Here is a 19,537-nt window from a genome sequence, read left to right on the forward strand (position 1 = left end):
CTCTAGGGCGCACGGGCTTCAGTAGTTGTGGCACACGGGCTCAGTAGTTGTGGCTCACGGGCTCTAGAACGCAGGCTCTGTAGTTGTGGCGCACGGGCTTAGTTGCTCCACGGCATGTGGGATCTTTCCGGACCAGGGCTCGAACCCGTGTCCCCTGCATTGGCAGGCGGATTCTTAACCACTGCACCACCAGCAAAGCCGTGCCCTGGTTTTCATATACCCTCCTCTCCAGTATATGAAGGAGGGAAACCTTATACTTTGAACTCTAAGATAGTTTATTTGTTTCATTTTTATTTAGAGTTGTTAGAATGAAGAATTAATGGTTTATCTCACTAACATTAACTCAAATACTAGGTTTTTAAAAATTGAGCATCTGAAAAAAGTGGAATATTTCGACAACCATGGCTCTTAGGCATGAGGGCCATAAAATGCAGTGGGGAGTAATAATTACCTGAGATGGTTCTACACGTGCTCCCAGTTTCTTAGGGCTTATTTTCTAATGCTTGCTCAGGTTACACAGAGGCTAATAGTGGCTGCAAGTAACCGCACCCCCGGCTTAATCGTTTTAACCATAGGGGAGTATATTATCTCACATAACAGGAAGTTCAAACGCTGGACGCTGGACCTGGCCACGTGTAGCATGCGCAGTGGGCTGGTCCTCTTCTCTGTGACCCTCTCGCCAATGCCCTCTACTATATGTTACTTTGTCTTTAGACCTTGGATTATTCAAGATGGTAACAGCCTTTCTAGGAATCATGTATACAGTGTTCAGAGGAAGAAGAGGGGCCATCTCATGGCTCTTTTTAGAAGGAGGAATCTTTCCCCAGGAGCCCACCAGCAGACTTTTTACATGTCTTTTTGGCAAAGGGAAAGGGGAACTACCATGATTGCCCTAGACCCAGCAGACCATTACCTTGTGGCCTGACCTGGAGCCAGCCTCCACTGGCACGCAGGGGGAAAAGCGAGAAAAGCTGAACAAAATTTGAGTTCTGTTAAAAAGTAGAAAGGTTGGAGGAAATTCATGCTCTGAATGTAACCCGATCCTGCCTAGACTTGAATTAGCAAAGGGCTACAGTTCATATCTTTTGTATATGTGGGTTTAATTTAAACCAGATGTTTGCTTGTATCTTTATAGAAATAGTTCTATCTCTCTTATAGGTCCTTTACCCTTTAAAGAAACCAAACAAGCGATATAATGTGTTATTAAGGTAACTAGGGTGGGCAGCATTGAATTATTTAAAAAATAACTCTTGTTTATCCTCACCATATAGATAATTTAAACTAGCAAATAGTCCCTTTGGAATGTAGTTGTACTTATTTGGATATGGGATATAGTATTTTCTAGACCTTTTGACACTTAAGAAAAATAAACCTACAAGGGAGAGGAATTACTTGCAGTCAGCTCTCAGTCTGCCTGTTTTTGTTGTTCCTTCTCCCTCTCCAGATATTTCTTTTTCCTGTTTCCTCCCTTTCCTCCTCTTCCTCCTCCTCCTTTTCCCTCCTTCCCTTTTTAAAAACATGTTGGCTATTACTTGAGAAGCATCACTCTTATTACTTCCTAAGTAGAGTTAGGTGGCTGCTGAATCATTCCTTTCTTGGGGTTGCTGTTTTGTTTTTCTCACAGTCAGTGCTTTAAGGGAAGGTCGTGGGGCTATTAAAAGACCTTTTCTTGGGATACAGGCTGTTTGGGGAGAGGAACATAAGCAAGTGATTGTAGGTATCAGAAAGTGGCTCACCATATCCTCGGCCCGGGCACAACGATGGATAAAAACAGGATTTGTCAGAGTGGAAAATGACCGAATTGGAACTGTGTACACGCTGCCAGTATTTTTTAAGTTTAATTGTTATTTGTTACCCAATTTTGTTCCTGCCTCAAAACTCAAAGGAAAGCCTCTCTCCATACCTGCATTTTCAAGTTTAGAAATGCGTATTTCCCCATTTTGTAAATCTTCAGTCCCCTAACGAATGGATTGAGCTCTGTTAATAGAAATCAAAGACCTCCTGTTGCTTGTGATCTCAGCAGAGGATGGGAGCCACTCAGCTGGCAGCAGCACCTACCCTGTTAGGGGATTTTATTCACAGTGAGGTCTCTTAGAGTAGCACTGGTTCTCTCAAGGTTTTAAGGAAACATCTGGACCCAATAATTAGCATGAACTTCTTGCTTGAAGTTCTTTGTATGAGTGTCTCGAGTTGTGCATGTATCTTCTTGCCTGGCTTTGCTTGCTATTGTACTCTGATTAAGGGCTAGCGCTTTCAGCAGCATGTTACTGGGTAGGTGGTTTAAGCTAGTGGTAGTGACAGCATCTTGGAACTTACCTCCTTTTTTAAGCATCAGAAAAAAGAATAGTTTCGCATAACACAGCTCCTTGCCTAAACAGCGCTGATCCTCTATTGATGATGGTTTTCTGCTTGGTTGTGTGTTAAATGATGCATGCTTTTTTCTCATGGAGCTGTTACAATAATGAATACTTTTGTCAACCCAGATGGAGCATGCCAACGTGGTAATTGTGTCAAAACCACATGACTGTCTAATGGGCTGGCTGTTCACAGCAGTGTTCTTTTTGGTTGCGGATAAGTAGAGAGGCCTTTACTTAGTATGTTATATAACTATACTAACGATGGATTTTAGGTATTTGTAATTAAAGCTTAGTGGAATGAGCATTGCTTGAGTTTAGGAAACTGTAGTTCTTTCTGTTGTTTTGTTTTTTTTTTTTTAATATTTGTTAGGACTCATCAAACTTATCAGTGAACTTATGGATGAAAAGGTGTATTTTACTGGATGTAAATTAAACCTCAATAAGCCTGATTTTTTTTTTTTTTAATAGTCCTGCATTTTATTTATTTTATTTATTTTTGGCTGTGTTGTGTCTTCGTTTCTGTGCGAGGGCTTTCTCTAGTTGTGGCAAGCGGAGGCCACTCTTCATCGCGCTGCGCGGGCCTCTCACTATCACGGCCTCTCTTGTTGCGGAGCACAGGCTCCAGTCGCGCAGGCTCAGTAGTTGTGGCTCACGGGCCTAGTTGCTCCGCGGCATGTGGGATCTTCCCAGACCAGGGCTCGAACCCGTGTCCCCTGCATTGGCAGGCAGATTCTCAACCACTGCGCCGCCAGAGAAGCCCAGTTCTTTCTGTTTTCGGCTTTGCCCACCTGGCTTTGTGATCTCAGGCAAATCTCGTAGTCTTTCTGAGCCTCAGTTTCCTTGTTGATAAGATAAAATGAAGGTATTAGGCCAGATGATCTCACAACACTCATTCAGTAAATATTTTTCTGGTGCCCCTTATGTGCCAGTCTAGATGCTGGGAACATAGCAGTGAAAAAAGGAGAAAGATCCTGAGATCCCAGCCCTCAGGGGGCTTTCATTTTAGTAGAGGACTTGTGTTCCGCTGCAAGAGTTTCCATTTTAGTGGGCAGTGGTATTTAAAGGCTTATCCACATTGGAAACTCTGAGCGCTACAAGCATGATAATTATGGTAAACGGATGTGCTATCATCATGTTTTCTTGATGGTAGTAATTTGTTCAAGAAACCATTTTGTCAACAAAGAAGGTAGTGTTTAGGTTTGATTTAAACACTGTTGATCTCTTGAAACTATTTTAAGAATGTACTTATTTACATAAATTATATCTACCCTTACTGTTGAATATTTACAATGCAATTAGCCATTTCCATTGTATTTTATCTTGTAGTTTCCCTTTGCATGGACAACACTGCTCAGCTCTAAAGTTCGTAAAACTTAAGTCTTGCGAGTACAGTTGTGATTGAGGAGGACTGCCTTGTGAGACTCAGTGGTGTGGTGTGGTTTACCTGTGCTCTTTGTGTCTGTAGTAGCACCTTGTCTTTTTTAAAAAAATTTTTTATTTATTTATTTATTTTTGGCTGTGTTGGGTCTTTGTTGCTGCGTGTTGGCTTTCTCTAGTTGCTGCGAGCGGGGGCTACTCTTCCTTGCGGTGCGCGGGCTTCTCATTGCGGTGGCTTCTCTTGTTGCGGAGCACAAGCTCTAGGCACGTGGGCTTCAGTAGTTGTGGCACGTGGGCTTCAGTAGTTGTGGCACGTGGGCTCAGTAGTTGTGGCTCACGGGCTCTAGAGCGCAGGCTCAGAAGTTGTGGTGCACGGGCTTAGCTGCTCCGTGGCATGTGGGATCTTCCCGGACCAGGGCTCGAACCCATGTCCCCTGCATTGGCAGGCAGATTCTTAACCACTGTGCCACCAGGGGAAGCCCTTGTCTTTGGTTTTGATCCATCAGCTCAGTTGTGATTACATGGCGAGGTAATAACCTTCAAATACAATTTTCTTGGTGGTGGGAACTCATTGGTATATTTCTTGTTTGGGGGAGGGGCAGAGCTAATTATAGCAAATCACAGAATAGATTCATGTTGTTCTGTAGTCGTTTTGACAGACTGGCATGAATCTTCTTTGAGGACTAAGCCAAGGGCTCTGGTTGTTTCCGTCTTTCATATACAATGGAGTTGTGACTGTGTTATAAAATACAGGTGTGCACAGCTGTGTGGTCCTCCATTCAGTGGCCTTGGACAAGTCACTTAACTTCTACTCTTCCATTTATTACCGCAAAATGGGACTAATACCTACCCTGTAAGATGTTGTGGGGAGCAGAAATCATAAGTGTGATGTCTGACCCAGTAAGCAGTGAGTGATAGATCTTATGATTAAAATGCAAATATTAATGCTTTTAACATAATAGTGGGAACTTTAGTTTTATATTTCATTGCTTCTGAAACGTTTTGACCCAAAATCAGCTTTAGTTGATGAGTCTCCAGATAGTTTTTCACAGACAAAGTAATTAGAGAGCTGCCAATTATCTTGGTTAGCTCAGACAAGTGTGAGGCATTTTTGTTTTAATTTTACCAGGGTATTGATTCAGCTCTCAAAATGTAATTAGAGAGTATATGCTGAAAGTCAACTTTGGTCATTTCATGATCAATGTAAATAATATCTTCCACTTAATTGGTACCTGGAAAATGGTACCTTTAAGAAGGAAAAAAGATTTTCTGTGCAATATGGAGCCAGTTCAAGTACTCATGAGGGTCTTACTGGAAGACACGATTTTGAACTTTAAGTGCATAAGAATAAGATGTAAGATTGGACATGTGTATATTATAGTTACCTAACTGTTCCCTCTTTTGTAGCATTGCCCTCAAGGACATTACTGTCCCCCTGATCTCCCTGTCTCACTGTGTATTTCTTCTCCCCCTTGTGCCTTTTCCCTCTGCCTGGCCCTTAAATGTTGGTGGTTATAAGGGTTCTCTTCAGGGCCCTCTAAGCTCGAACTATAGTTTTTTTCTAGGTGGTGTCAATGTCACTTGTGCTTTTAGCTATCACTCATGTGATCACAACTCCCAAATCTGTATCTCTAGTGCATATTTGGTCTCCTTTTAAGACCTGCGTGTCATGTGGCCACAGACTTCTCAGTCACAGTGGACTAAAAATCAAGTTTAATTGTGTCAACCAGACCTTCTTTTCCTCGGGTTCCCTATTTCCATGATGGTTCTACCATCACCCAGGCTCTCATAACCTGGGACTTTTCCTGGACTCTTTCTTCTCTTTGACTTGCTATTTTCAGTTAGACACCACGTCATGTCCAGTCTTTGTGTTTACCATTCGATTCATTTCTTATCCTATACCTCACTGCTTCCTCCGGAGTACAGACCATTATCTTATCATGCCTGGATTATAGCACCAGCCTCCTGGATGCCTTTCTGTTTCATTCTTTTCTCTCACCCTGTACTTTACAGCAAGGTTCGGGCTATCCCAAATGTGAATTTGATTACTTTACTCCTCTACTTAAAGTGCTTATATGACTTCTCATTGCCTTTAAATCAACCTCCAGACCTTTCTTAGCATGACACGTAAAACCTTTTATGTTCTGGCTCCTGCCTGCTTCTCCTACTTCATCATCAGCAATTCACTTTCCTCCTTCCCTCACATCCCCACTCACAAGCCCCCACTTCGCTTGTACAGTGTTTTATTGTTCAGTACTTGTAGTTTCCTACTGGAGGAATATCCTCATGTTTCTACACACTGGCCTATGCCTGGCACATGCTTCCCATTTTGATTCTCTTGCCTGAATAATGAATACTTATTATTTTAAAGCAACTCAGATGTCAGCTTTTGCAGAAAGGCTTGCCTAATGACTCTCTTCTCCTTCTCCTAATCCAGGTTAAGTGTTTGTGCTGTGCTTTTTAAGCAGCATGCTCTTCATTTATCTATACCCCGACTCTGCTAGCTCCTTGAAGGTAGTCTTTTATTCATGTGCCTAGGACTTGGCATACTGTAGGGGCCCATTAAATATAGGCTGACTGACTGAATGAATGTTTTTATGCTTGCCTATTATAAGTATATAACAATTTAAAAGTTATTATTTTTTAATTGAGATCTCACCCCTTTAAAGTTTACAATTCAGTAGTTTTGAGTATATTCACAAGGCTGTTCAACCATCACCGCTGTCAAATTCCAGAATATTTTCATCACCCCCAAAAGAAACCCTGTACCCTTTAACAATTGCTCCCTATTCTCGCCTCCTTCCAGCCCTTTGCAACCACTAATCTACTTCTTGTCTCTGTGGATTTGCCTTTTCTGGAAATTTTATGCAAATGGCCTTTTGTATCTGGCTTTTCCTTAGCATAATGTTTTCAAGGTTCATATGGCAGCATATACCAGTACTTCATTCCTTTTCAAGACTACTTAATTTTCTATTGTATCGATGTATCACATTTTGTTTATCCATCCATTAGTTGGTGGTCATTTGGATTGTTTCCATTTTTTGACTGTTATGAATAATGCTGTTAGAAACGTTCACTTACAAGTTTTGGGGTAAACATATGTTTTCATTTCTCTTGGGTATATACCTAGGAGTGGAATTGCTGGGTAATACAGTAACTTTATGTTTAATTTTTTGAGGAACTGCCAAACTGCTTTTCAGAGTGGCTGTACCATTTTACATTCTTGCCAGCAATGTTGAGAGTTCCAAAATTTCCAATAACCTCACCAATACTTGTTACTATCTGCCTTTGATTATAGCCATACTAGTGGATGTGAAGTGGTATCTCATAGTGGTTTTGATTTGCATTTCCCTAATGACTAATAATGTTCAGCATCATTTCAGGTTCCTATTGGTCACTTTTTCTTTGGAGAAATTCTACTCAAATCCTTTGCCCATTAAGAAAATTTCTTTTTTTGGTGTTTATTGTTGAGTTGTAAGAGTTCTTTTTATATTCTGGATATGGGACTCCTCAGATATATGATTTGCAAAAGACGGTGAATAATATTTTAAGAAACAAGTATAGTACTGATACATGCTACAACGTGGATGAACCTTGAAAATGTTATGCTAAGTGAAAATGCCACAAGTTGTATGATTCCATTTATTTGAAATGTCAAATAGGCAAATCTATACAGACTGAAAGTAGTTTAGTGATTTCCATGGGCTGCAGGAAGGAGAGGCTGGAGAGTAACTATTAATGGTACGGTGTTTCTTTTGGGGATGTTGAAAGTGTTCTAAGATTAAACAGTGGTGATGGTTGCACAACCTTTTGATACTTAGAATCACTAACTGTACAGTTTAAAAGGGTGAATTTTATGGAATGTGAATTATATGTCAATAAATCTTTAAAAAGAAAAATCAAGTGCATTTTATTTTTTGAACTTTTCAAGTTTGTACCACTTTTGAAGATAGCTGTGAAATTTCCCATTGGTTAGGGTGCCAAGCCTTTGAGTATTTTTAGCATTGGCAAGAGAGGAGACAGTGTGCTGTGTCTGCTGTCCCTGCCTATTGTTTTTTATTTAAAATTTTTTTTTCATTTTTTAATTGAAGTATAGTTGATGTACAATATTATGTAAGTTACAGATGTACAACATAGTGATTCACAATTTTTAAAGGTTATATTCCATCAATAATTATTATAAAATACTGGTTATATTCCCTGTGTTGTACAGTATATCCGTGTAGTTTATTTATTTTATGCGTAGTAGTTTGTACTTCTTAATCCCTTACCCCATCCTGCCCCTCCTCCTTTCCTTGTCCCCACTGGTAACCACTAGTTTGTTCGCTATATCTATGAGTCTCTTTCTTTTTTGTTATATTCACTAATCTGTTTTATTTTTTAGATTCCACATATAAGTGATATCATACAGTATTTGTCTTTTTCTGTCTGACTTATTTCACTTAATACCCTCCAAATCCATCCATGTTGTTGCAAATGACAAAATTTCATTCTTTTTTATGGCTGAGGAGTATTCCATTGTAGATATACACTGCATCTTCTGTATCCATTCTTCTGTTGATGGACACTTAGGTTGCTTCCACATCTTGGCAATTGTAAATAATGCTGCAATGAACACTGGGGTGCATGTATCTTTTCAAATTAGTGTTTTGCTTTTTGGGGATATATACCCAGGAGTGGAATTGCTGGATCATATGGTAGTTCTACTTTTAGATTTTTGAGAAACCTCTATACTGTTTTCCACAGTGGCTGCACCAATTTCCATTCTCACCAACAGTGTATGAGGGTTCCCTTTTCTCCACCTCCTTGTCAGCATTCGTTATTTGTGTTCTTTTTGAAGATAGCCATTCTCACAGGTGTGAGGTGATATCTCATTGTGGTTTTAATTTTATTTCTCCGATTAACGATGTTGAGCATCTTTTCAAGTGCCCACCTGTTGTCTTTTTTTTTTAGACTCTTTTTTTTTTTTAATTTTTATTTATTTATTTATTTATGGCTGTGTTGGGTCTTCGTTTCTGTGTGAGGGCTTTCTCTAGTTGTGGCAAACGGGAGCCACTCTTCATCGCGGTGCGCGGGCCTCTCACTATCGCGGCCTCTCTGTTGCGGGGCACAGGCTCCAGACGTGCAGGCTCAGCAGTTGTGGCTCACAGGCCTAGTTGCTCTACGGCATGTGGGATCTTCCCAGACCAGGGCTTGAACCCGTGTCCCCTGCGTTGGCAGGCAGATTCTCAACCACTGAGCCACCAGGGAAGCCCCTGCCTGTGGTTTTTTTATGTCAGTGGTGCTACTGTTCTTCGAAACTCCCTCTTTGCTTGTGTAAAATTTAGACAGCCAGATACTTTGAGATTTAATTTCAATTTTGTTTTCATTAGTTGTGATAGGATTGATTATTAGATGCATTTCCCCCCACCCCTATGATGTCTTCATTTGGTTCATGTTGGGACCCCTAGATTCTTTGCTTATAATCACATATACTAGGAAAACTGTATATGAGGTTGGGTGGGATGGATGTTTGGAGTTTTGATTATAGTTTTAGTACCTTTCTTAGAAGACTAATTTTTGCATTAGAATAGTGATGGTGAATTATGGGATTTAATATTGGAACAAAAAAGAAGATATTTTTGTTCCAGATTTAGTTATCTCACAATTAAGCCCCCAATACTTAAAATTCATTTTTATAATAACTAACATTTTTTAAAATTTTGGTTTTAATGTGTGAAATTGCAGTGAAATGTGTCTCAGAATTTTCTAGCATTATCAGTAACATTTTCATATTGTTGAATAAGGAGTACCAAGTAGAAAAAAGTAGTTTTCCTTAAAAAATTGAATTTTCCTGAAAAAGTTGAATTTTTGGGGTGAATTATTGTTTATAGCTAGATGAAATCAAACAAAAGTAATCTTTCTAGAGCTTTTGATGTTTTGAAGTTTTCTCTGTACAGAATCAGAGAATTAATTCTATTGTGGTGCTAGTTCTGGTTCTTTGATTCTGATAGAGAATTATAAACTCTAAGGGTAGCAGTCTCCTTTGTCTCTTGTGCTTCTGAACCTTCTTTTTCTAAATGTGTTTTCTCCCTGTCATCTTTCTGCCATTCCCCTTCCCACCCTTCCTTACCCTGCCCCTTGCCTCCAAACTAAAACTGGGAGAGTTTGTAAAATAACCTTTGGTGATTTTGTTTTGTTTATAGAATAAGCTGTGACCATGACTACTGAAGTGGGCTCCGCATCTGAAGTGAAGAAAGAATCTGACCAGTTAGGCGCAGATGCAACCAAGGAGAAACCGAAAGAAGTAGCAGAAAATCAGCAGAATCAGTCATCGGATCCAGAGGAGGAAAAAGGTTCTCAGTCGCCTCCTCCAGCTGAAAGCCAAAGTAGTCCACGCCGCCAGAAGAAAGAGAAAGATCCATCTGAGAGCAGGGGCATTTCTCGATTCATACCCCCGTGGCTTAAGAAACAAAAGTCCTATAACTTAGTAGTGGCCAAAGACGGAGGAGATAAAAAAGAGGCTACCCAAGCTGTTGGGGAAGAGCAGATTTTAGATAAGGAGGAATCTCTTCCTGAAGAAGAAAGGCAGGCCAAGGGTGATGCTGAAGAAACAGCCCAGAGAAAACAACAGGAGATTAAGGTTGACGTCAAGGAAGAGAAACCTCTGGTGAGCAGTATGGAGACACAAGTGTGCTTGAGAAGTGATTGGAAGTGAAAGCTTTGATGGAATAACCATGTTAACAAAAAGGTTTTGTTTTGAATCATTTTCAGTTATCTTATATTAAGATACTGCTTTGGTTTACTGTATCTGGAATATGGGTCTTAGAGGGTCTACCACAGCCCTCTCCTATTATTCCTTTTAAAACTTTCAAAATAATAAAGCAAAAAAAAAAAAAAATCCCCTGTATATGCAGATCATAAAAAAGTCATATCTATTCATTTTAGGGTTAGACAGGTACTCTCAGAATCCTTCCACCTCTCCTTTTAAATAATATGCACTTTTGTATCTTTGATTTATTTAGGGGTTCAGTGGATAGGAAGAAGTAGATTTGTATGTGTGTGCCTTTTGGTTGCCTGATGAAGCCTAGGTTTTGCCATGGTATGAAATTGTAATTAGAAATATTATTTGACATGGTATTTAAATTGTAGTTACTGGGACGTAGTTTCATTTACTCATTTAATGCTGACGTTGCCAAATTGGCAAAATGAGAAAATTGGAGGTGGATTGGGGGAAAGAAAATACCCCTTCTGGCAAAGTTTTTGAAATCTTTTAGGCTCACAGTGTTTATAACAATCACAGTTCTTACTTAAGATTTTCCTTTTTCGTGTGTTGCCTTCTGCAAATTGGTCACCTTTAGTATGAACTTAATTTTTTTCCTCCACAGCCTGTTGAGGAAGTAAGTAAGGAGAGACAAGAGGAGAAGGTAAAGGAAATACAGGAGGACAAATCGGATGAAGCAGCAAAAAGGGAGACAAAGGAAGTTCAGACCAATGAGCTAAAAGCAGAGAAGGCCTCTCAGAAAGCCACCAAGAAGACCAAAACTGTTCAGTGCAAAGTGACCCTCCTAGATGGCACCGAGTACAGCTGTGACCTGGAGGTGAGACCGGGAGCTGTTAGGCGAACTATCTTGATGTGTGTGGAGTGACAGCAAAAGTATCGTCTGCCCTCATTTGTGGCCTGGCACAGTGAATAGATTTTTGTGTTCCTGTAAGATAGTTTGTCGCAATTCTGCATTTAAAAAAAAAAAAAAAGCAAAACAAGAAAACGTAGAAGAGGGTCATCATTTCCATTAGAAACGATAGTTCCTGACCCTTAAGGGTAAGCAGGGCCGATGTTCTGCCAGGCTGCACTGGTCATGTGTATTGGCTGGTGTCTGTTGTGGATGGGCATTAAATAGTTTGAATATTACCCATGGCCATAAGTGTTTCACTTGAGGAGAAACATTGCACTAGGTTGAAATTTCAGAGTAATGAAATTTCAGCAGTTTAATCCCAAGTGTTTTCATCCCGAGACAGATAATGATTTAAAATTAGCTTATTTAATTTAGTTTCATTTAATTAAAAAACACTCTTGATTTGCAAAGCATATAATTGATTAGCACTGATGCTGACCAAAGCCAATGTAATTTTTTAAAAGCATTTAATGCTTTATTTTATGACAATCAAAAGAGCCTGTTGCTTTTCATAGCTAAATTACTTTATTTACATGACATATACTAATAGCTAATGTTTACTGAAGAACTATGTGAAGAATTTTGAATGAGTTACCTCGTGTAATATTTATAAGACTCTGTATGAGGTAGGTATTATTATGGGTATTCCCATTGTAAAATGAGGGAATGTAAGGCTTTAAAGAGGTTAAATAACTTACCCAAAGTTTACCAGCTAGTTAGTGGTTTAACCAGGATTCCAACCCCAGCAGTTTGACTGTGGAGGTCGTGAACCTGACTGCTGAACTACTAAGATGACTGCTTCATGGTCCTTACGTTTACCTTTGTATTAGTTATGTAGAACTTAATTTTACTCATTTAGTTACAGTTGTTCTGCTATGTTAGTTGTTTTGAGAAAAGGAGTACAAAAGATGATTAAAAATCCTTAAAGCTTTCAGAGAGAGAGAATAATACTGTATATCTCTCAGTAGTAGGGGTAGGGACAATGAGGAAACAGTAGAACCGTGTTCTGAACCTGACTCAGTTACATTGTTTTTGATCACGTCCCGCGTTTTTCCTACCTATCCTAGAAGTTAGGAAGTCTAGATTTTGAGAATCAATTTGTTGATAACTTGTTATGTGACCTTGAGTCACTTACTCAACCTCTGTGGGTCAAACTGAGGCCCAGAAATTGACTTTATCTTTAGAATATAGGATTACTCAGATAGTCTTGAAGGCCCCTGTCATCTATCACCAAAGCTCATGGTTGACCAAAGTGCTTTATGGTTTAAATCTATTTTTGTTGCCTGTCATTTAAAAAAAGTCAAGATATATTTAAAAATACAAAAATACGAAAATAATAGGAGAGCTGTGTATTTATCATTAAAATTTTAACCAGATGTCACCGTTTAGCCATGTGTTTTAGATATTTTTTAAAAGAAATAAAGCATTAAAGATATTGCTAAAGTCTTATTCCCATCTCTCCTCTTTCTCTGCATTTGTCTTTTTATCACGTGTAAATCTACTTTATTCATTTTAACTGCCGTATAGTATTCCTTTGAATGACTAACCCATTTTATCTATTCCCCTGCTGAGGCACAATTTCTTTTATACAGTTTAACAGTCAGTGCTTCAGTGAACATTATTATATATGTTTCCTTATTTACTTCTGCAAGAGTTTCTGCAGGGTAGACACCTAGGAATGGAATTGCTAGGTTGCTAAGATGCTGTTTTACTTCTTTAGTTTTCCCAGATATTGGGAAAGCGGTCTCCAAAGTGGTTGTGACAATTTAAATTCCAACCAGCAACCACTGTTAGATTTTTCCACATTGTCATCAGCACTTTTTGTTATTAGAATTGTTAATTTTGACCTATCATAATGGTGTGAAATATCATCTCAAAATTTTAATTAGCATTTATTTGATCACTGTCAACTTTTACTAGGTTATACAATAAAGACAACAATAACAATAACAAACAACCTCCAAATCTTCTGGACTTAAAATAACAATGGTTTATTCCTTGCTCATGTTATATGCCCTTGGTGGGTTGGCTGTAGGCTCTGTTCCATGTCTTCTTGAGTTTTGGACCAAGATTAAAGGTGTATCCTCCACCTGGGAAATGTTGGTCTCACAATAGAGGGGAAAGAAAACATGGCAGAACCACACTATGGCTCTTGAATCTTCTGCTTGGAAGTAGTATGTACCACTTTCACTTTCATCTCATTGACCAAGCAAGTCCTGTGGTTAAGGTTGATGACAATAGGTGGGCAAGTATGATCCTGTCACAGGAAGAGCATGGTAAATAATTGAAAACATGGAAATAATCCTACAGTTTACAACTCAGGAGGCTGAGCATCTTTTTATAAGTTTTGTTTAGGTTTCTAAGACTGCTCTAGGATTTTTAAAACTGGGCGTTCTTTCTCAGATTAAGGATATTCTTTTCCTAGTTTCTAAGACTAAACTAGAAAGTTTCATGAATAGGTGGTGAAAGACATGAATAGGTAGTGAATCTTATCTAATGTATTTTCTGCATCAACTGAGAGGATCATATGTTTTTGTAATGTATTAATGTTGTAATTTACATTGTTTTCTAGCATGAAGCCGTCTTTGAATTCCTAATATAAATACTACTTGTTCATGATGATTTGGCATTGATTTTGTATTTTTAATCTAGGGTTTTTGCATATATTGCCTTTAATTTTCTTTTATCAAATTATCTTCATCAGATTTTGTTGTCTGAGTTATGTACTAACCTCATAAAGTTGCTTCCCTTTAGTATTCTCTGGAAAAATTTGCCTAAATTAGGGATTTAACTGTTCTTTGGAGATCTGGTAAAACTTGCCTTTAAAACTGTCTTGGGGGAACTTCCCTGGCAGTCCAGTGGTTAAGACTCCACACTTCCACTGCAGGGGGCACGGGTTCGATCCCTGGTCGGGGAACTAAGATCCCACATGCCCTGCAGCATGGCCAAATTAAAAAAAACAAACAAAACGAACAAACAAAAAACTGTCTTGGGAAGAATATTGTTGGGAGGTTTTTTTTTTCTTAAATCATTGGTTTGATTTTCCAATAGTCTGTTTCTGGTTTTCCTTGAATAAGTTTCAGTAATTCATATTTTTAGTGGAACTGCCCATTTCATCTAACTTGACAAATTATTGGTATGAAGTTGTTCGTAGTGTTCTCATCTTGTATCTTTGATTTTGATTCATTTTTAATTTCTTGTGTTATTTGTGCTTTCTTCATCGTTCTTGCTATAGAGTTAACCATTTTAATCTTTCAAAGAAGCAGCTTGGTTTTATTTGTTTCTTTTCTGTTTTGTAACATTTTGTTCTTTATTTTTTCCTTGGGTTTATTCTGGTTTTTTCCCCAATTTCTTGAGTTGAATATTTGAAAAAAAAATGTATGCTTTATGCTTTCATGGCTCTAATTTTCCTTTCCAGGTACCTCTTGTTGAGTGCATAAGTTTTGAAATACTGTACTTTTAATTGCCATTCAGTTCTTCATATTTTCTCATCCCATTATGGTTCAACTTACATTGGTTGGAGAAGCAGAGGAGTCTTTATTTCAATGACGGTATTAACTTACAGGTTGTCTTTTCAGCTAATAAGTGATTAGTTAATACACCATTATAAGAACGAACTTTTGAGGATAATAGATAAATTTGAAATAAGCTTGTAGCATATAAGTGTTGTGTAAATGTTTTTTTTTCCTGTCAAGTACAAAGCAGAACAAAATTTGAGTAGACTTAAGTGATGTGACCCCACAGCAGATTTTATGCACCTGGAAACCTAGGCAGTGACTGTATATTTGACCAGAGGCTGTAGTTCATCAGTGTCACAATAGTTGTCACAATGCAGGCGTTATAAGTGGTATTTCCTCTTTTGATTAATTTCTCTTTTGTCCAGTTCTCCTTCCCATCTAGGTTCTTTGAGGTCTTAGTATCATTAGAATGGGTCTGACACTGATCAGACTACTGTTACTTCCTCCTCAGGAGCAGAGCCCAAAGAACAGCCATCACGTGGTTTGAGCACGCTCTTGTTTCCCAGTTCCAGCACTGACCTTAGGCAGATGGGGTGATGTGCTCACGCTGCTTATCTGTCGTTCTGTAGCTCTGTACCGGAAACGGGTGTCTGACGACTACTTGGGGGGAAGTATGTTGTGGGAAACTGTGACTGTAAATGAACTTGCAAGTACTTAAGGAAGTGAATACAGTGTGGGAAATAAATACTTTTACTTTATTTGGTTGGGGAGATTAGATTTGTTTCCAGCTGTTTACTGTCATTAAAGATGATAATTATGTCTTTCATGGCTTTTTAGAGGCCTATAGTTATTGCTTGCTGTTTTTCTTTCTGTATGTACATGTATCTAATTTTCAATTAGATTTTTAGATTGTAGCATGCCCACTGAAGAGGGCCTAAATGCCTTCACTTAGGGCACCTACGACAGTAGAGGGAAGCATGGCCTGTACAGGAAGTCTTGAGGAGTTGGAACAGCCTGACCTATAGGGACCTTGTAGAGTAGGATGAAGTTCTACAAGGCGAGAAATGCCAGGATAAGATGATTAAAACTGATCGATAGAGCAAAAAGGAGCTGGAAGAAATGGGACCAGAGGTTGTAAAGTTACTAGTATAAAAGACCTAACAAGGTCAAGAATGCTATTTGATATTAGAACATGGCTGCAGTAATTTAAGGGGGACTTTTTTTATCCACTGCCTTGGTTACGCTACACACCAGTGGTCTTTATAGATACGGTTTTATCGATGTGATTAGAGCATTGGGAAAGTTAGGCAGATTCCTGTTTTTGTTATCTGTCAGTACCTTTGGTCAACAAAAATACCCTTTTTATACCATTTAATGTCAGTGTTACTGTATTAACTGAATAATTTTTTTTAAATCAAGAAACATAATTCTTGGGGATATTTTTATTTATTTAGTGTCTTAATATCATCTCTGCTTCACAGATTATTCCCTTAAAATAGATAGATCGATCTCCATATATCCTTTTTTATCCTCCCCCCAGCCCCCTGCCCTTTCCTGGCTCTCTGTTTCTGCATTCTTGCTCCCGTGGGCCATCTGAACCTATTCTTGAACCTCAGGAATTAAGTGGAGAAAACTGCCCAGGGAGCCATGGCAACATCGTTTTCAAAACTGTTATCTTTGAAGTCTGCATTCTTTTGAAGAAAGAGAGTATATGTTAATACTAAGCGCATAAAAATTGCTTCACACACACAGTATTTATGAGCATAAATATTGGATAACGGTGCATTTTTGGAGAATGATTTTAGTTAAGTACAAAAACAATATGGAAATGGCTTGACTTTAATGTTATTTCTGGCTTATGTAACAATAGGCTTATTGCTAAGCCATGCATTAATTTTGACGCAAGTCCGAGTCTCTTTGTGCATTTGTTCCAAATCTTTGTGTGAAGTATTTTTTCATTAAAGTTAGTAAAAATTACAATTTACACTTGTATACTAGTCTGTCATCTCGATAATAAACTGAGATCTCAAATATTTTTTGGAAAAAAATCTTTACTTTGAAGATTATTGTTTTTAATGAAGAAAATTTATAATTTCTACTCTCTGATATGTCTATTTTTATCTCGTTGAGATATGCAGTGGTATGTGACAAGCCCCTTTGGTACCAGAATTTAATGGTAAAGAATTTTCGGGAGTCTCCTGGATTTTGCATACTTGTTCCAGGGACTCTGCTATAGGAGGACTCTTGTGATATTGCCACTGAAGTCATTTACATACTCCATGTGTTAAAACAGCAGGGCTCCTTCCTCTAAGGAAAAATACAGTAAGATTTAGTTGGTGCCATGGATATAAAGTCAGGAGATCTGTGTTTACTTTTCTTTTGACTCTTTGGATGTCTTGGAGAAGTCACTTCCTCTTTTTTCTTCTATTCTCAGATTGCAAAGTAAGAATGAAAATATTTGCTTCCTCTATTTCTAGGATTGAGCTGGCTTTACTACAGCTGATAAGTCTGTATATATATTTTTAAAGTCTGAAAATAAATGTGAAAGTTCCTGTAAGACTTCGGAAGCATGAGTGAATGTGCATTCTGAGTTAGAGTTGCTCACATTTTCCTCTGGCATCTGAAAGTTTTTCCCACGTGTTGATTTTGTCTGAGAATTGAGGGCATTGTTCCTGCCCACACAGGAATGTCAGTGCCATTTTTTCTCAGTGCTATGAATAAGGCTGTCAGAATGTAGGCGCTCTTCGTCAGTGTTCTGTTGATAAAACTGTTTATCAGACAGTAGAATGTGTCAAGGTCTTCTTGCCTTTCTTGTGTAGAGTACTGGCCTCAGAAATCCAATTTGTTATCATTGCTTTTGAGTGTTTTATTTACTTACTTGATTGTTTATGTCTACTGTCACCCTCCAAGGCTTGTTCTTTTAGACTTCTATATAATCGACCCTTACTAGGTTTACGAGTTAAATAGTTTTAACTGTCTACATCTTGTAGAGGATCTGGAAGTTGTGGCCCTCTAAACTCCTGCAAAATAGCGTTAGATTTAAATATGATTTAAATAGAACTGTGAACAATTTAATTGGCATATATTATATGCCATTTAAAATTCCAGTGACATAGGTCCAGATGGAATGTCTCTGGTTAACTGTCCATTTGTCCCTTTAGCTCAAAAAGGAATTTAAGGTGATCATTCTATCCAATAATGTAATTTTTGTTTAGTAAATGGGAAAAGACTGCCATGCCATGTGAGTAGTTGAATACTTTGGTCCAGCTTGAAGAACATGAGGGGTTCACAGGAGCAGAGCAGACTCATTAGCTGGGCATTCAGGACGCTGTTGCGTATGACCTCAGGATGTCTTTTGATCTATTACTATAGGATTTTCTGTGTTTTCCCTTGCCAGCCAAATTGGTCTTCTAATAAGGCACTGAATTGTCTGTCCTTTCTTTCCTCAAGTTTCTGATCAGATCATCTCTGCCATTTCAATTTCCCAATCCACACGATTCCCCCCAATCTTCTAATGTCCAACTTAAATCCAGCTGTCTGGAGGTTTTTTCTTCCTCTGAACTTGTTTTCACCAGTCATTGGACAATTAATCATGTGCTGCCTTGTGAGAGTCTCTTGTATTGTTGTGTTGAACAACAGCTAAACTCTTGTATTATTGTTTGATTTTTCTCATGCTTATGTTGTTTCTTCACCTGGATTGTTAGTTCCTTGAGAAAAAGAACTTTCTTCTCTCTCCCCATAGGGCATCAACGCAGGACTTTGCCTTTAGCACTACTCATAAAAAGTTAATTGTTGATTTCTCTCTGCTTTCTCCTATGTGTATAAAACTTTTATCCTTATCTAAGCTAAATGATTGTGTTTGCTTGTTTGTGTTCCTAGTTCTTTTCTCCATCCTTTCCAGTTAGAAAAGAAAGATATGTGTGTGCGTGTGTGTGTGCGTGTGTGTGTGTGTGCGTGTGTGTGTGTGTGTGTGTGTAATCCTCCACCCTCTCATATTAGTACTTCTATCCACAGCTGCCCTGCTTTTTCAGTGCTTAGAAACAGTAGGCTAACTTTTTGTAGAAACACTTCATAGGTTTAAATAAATGAAAGTGATTTATTAAATTTCTATAAAGTCTGTGAACTGACGAGGCGTGAGAGCGATGCAGAAGTGGATAAGGAGTGGTCTTGGCCCTTCAGGATCTCACAGCATAGAGAGAATGTAGACTCCCAGAAGCCTAAGAGTTCTTTCACACAAATCTGAGCTGCCACAGGTCAGATGGCTGCTGGCTGGCTGGGCGTAGGCTGGGCTTGGAGAGGAGAGTATAATTAACACCTTACTCCCTGCCTCTTTTTCTCTAATGCTCCTCTTTTCTCTTGAGCAAACTAAAGAATGATATGGTTTTAATTTTTCAGCAGTCAAGAATTCAACCACATTCGTTCTCCTTTGTCTTCCCCACTTTTGGTTTCAAAATCTGCGGATTGCCGTTTTTGCCCTTGCATCAGTGGTTTTTGAAAGCATTAAATTGACACTTGAAAGTAACTTCTCACTATGAGTAACCATCCTGACATAATTTTGAAGGCAGCATCTATCTCTGCCTGCCCCTTTCTCACACGTGCTGCCAGGCAAGCTGACGCCTCAGTAATTTACCACTTAAGTTTTACTCTCACCTGAGGGTGATAGTAGACCAGGCACCAGATCTTTGAATTT

At 38.6% G+C, this 19,537-nt stretch overlaps 1 protein-coding gene across 17 annotated transcripts in view; it reads left to right on the forward strand.

Annotated features, from left to right (window-relative positions):
- Positions 1-19,537, forward strand: part of EPB41L2 (erythrocyte membrane protein band 4.1 like 2) — a 210,451-nt gene that overhangs the window by 88,935 nt on the left and 101,979 nt on the right. For all 17 annotated transcript variants that reach the window (XR_009702871.1, XM_061207161.1, XM_061207155.1 and 14 more), the window contains exons 2-3: positions 9,920-10,383; positions 11,102-11,314. Coding sequence is in view for 16 of the 17 variants with exons in the window: in XM_061207161.1 (XP_061063144.1) it covers positions 9,934-10,383; positions 11,102-11,314 (663 nt within the window). In the remaining variant the exon portion in view is untranslated. The remainder of the gene's footprint in view (positions 1-9,919; positions 10,384-11,101; positions 11,315-19,537) is intronic.

The sequence above is a fragment of the Eubalaena glacialis genome, chromosome 12 (assembly GCF_028564815.1).
Source record: "Eubalaena glacialis isolate mEubGla1 chromosome 12, mEubGla1.1.hap2.+ XY, whole genome shotgun sequence".
NCBI classification, from domain to species: Eukaryota; Metazoa; Chordata; class Mammalia; order Artiodactyla; family Balaenidae; genus Eubalaena; species Eubalaena glacialis.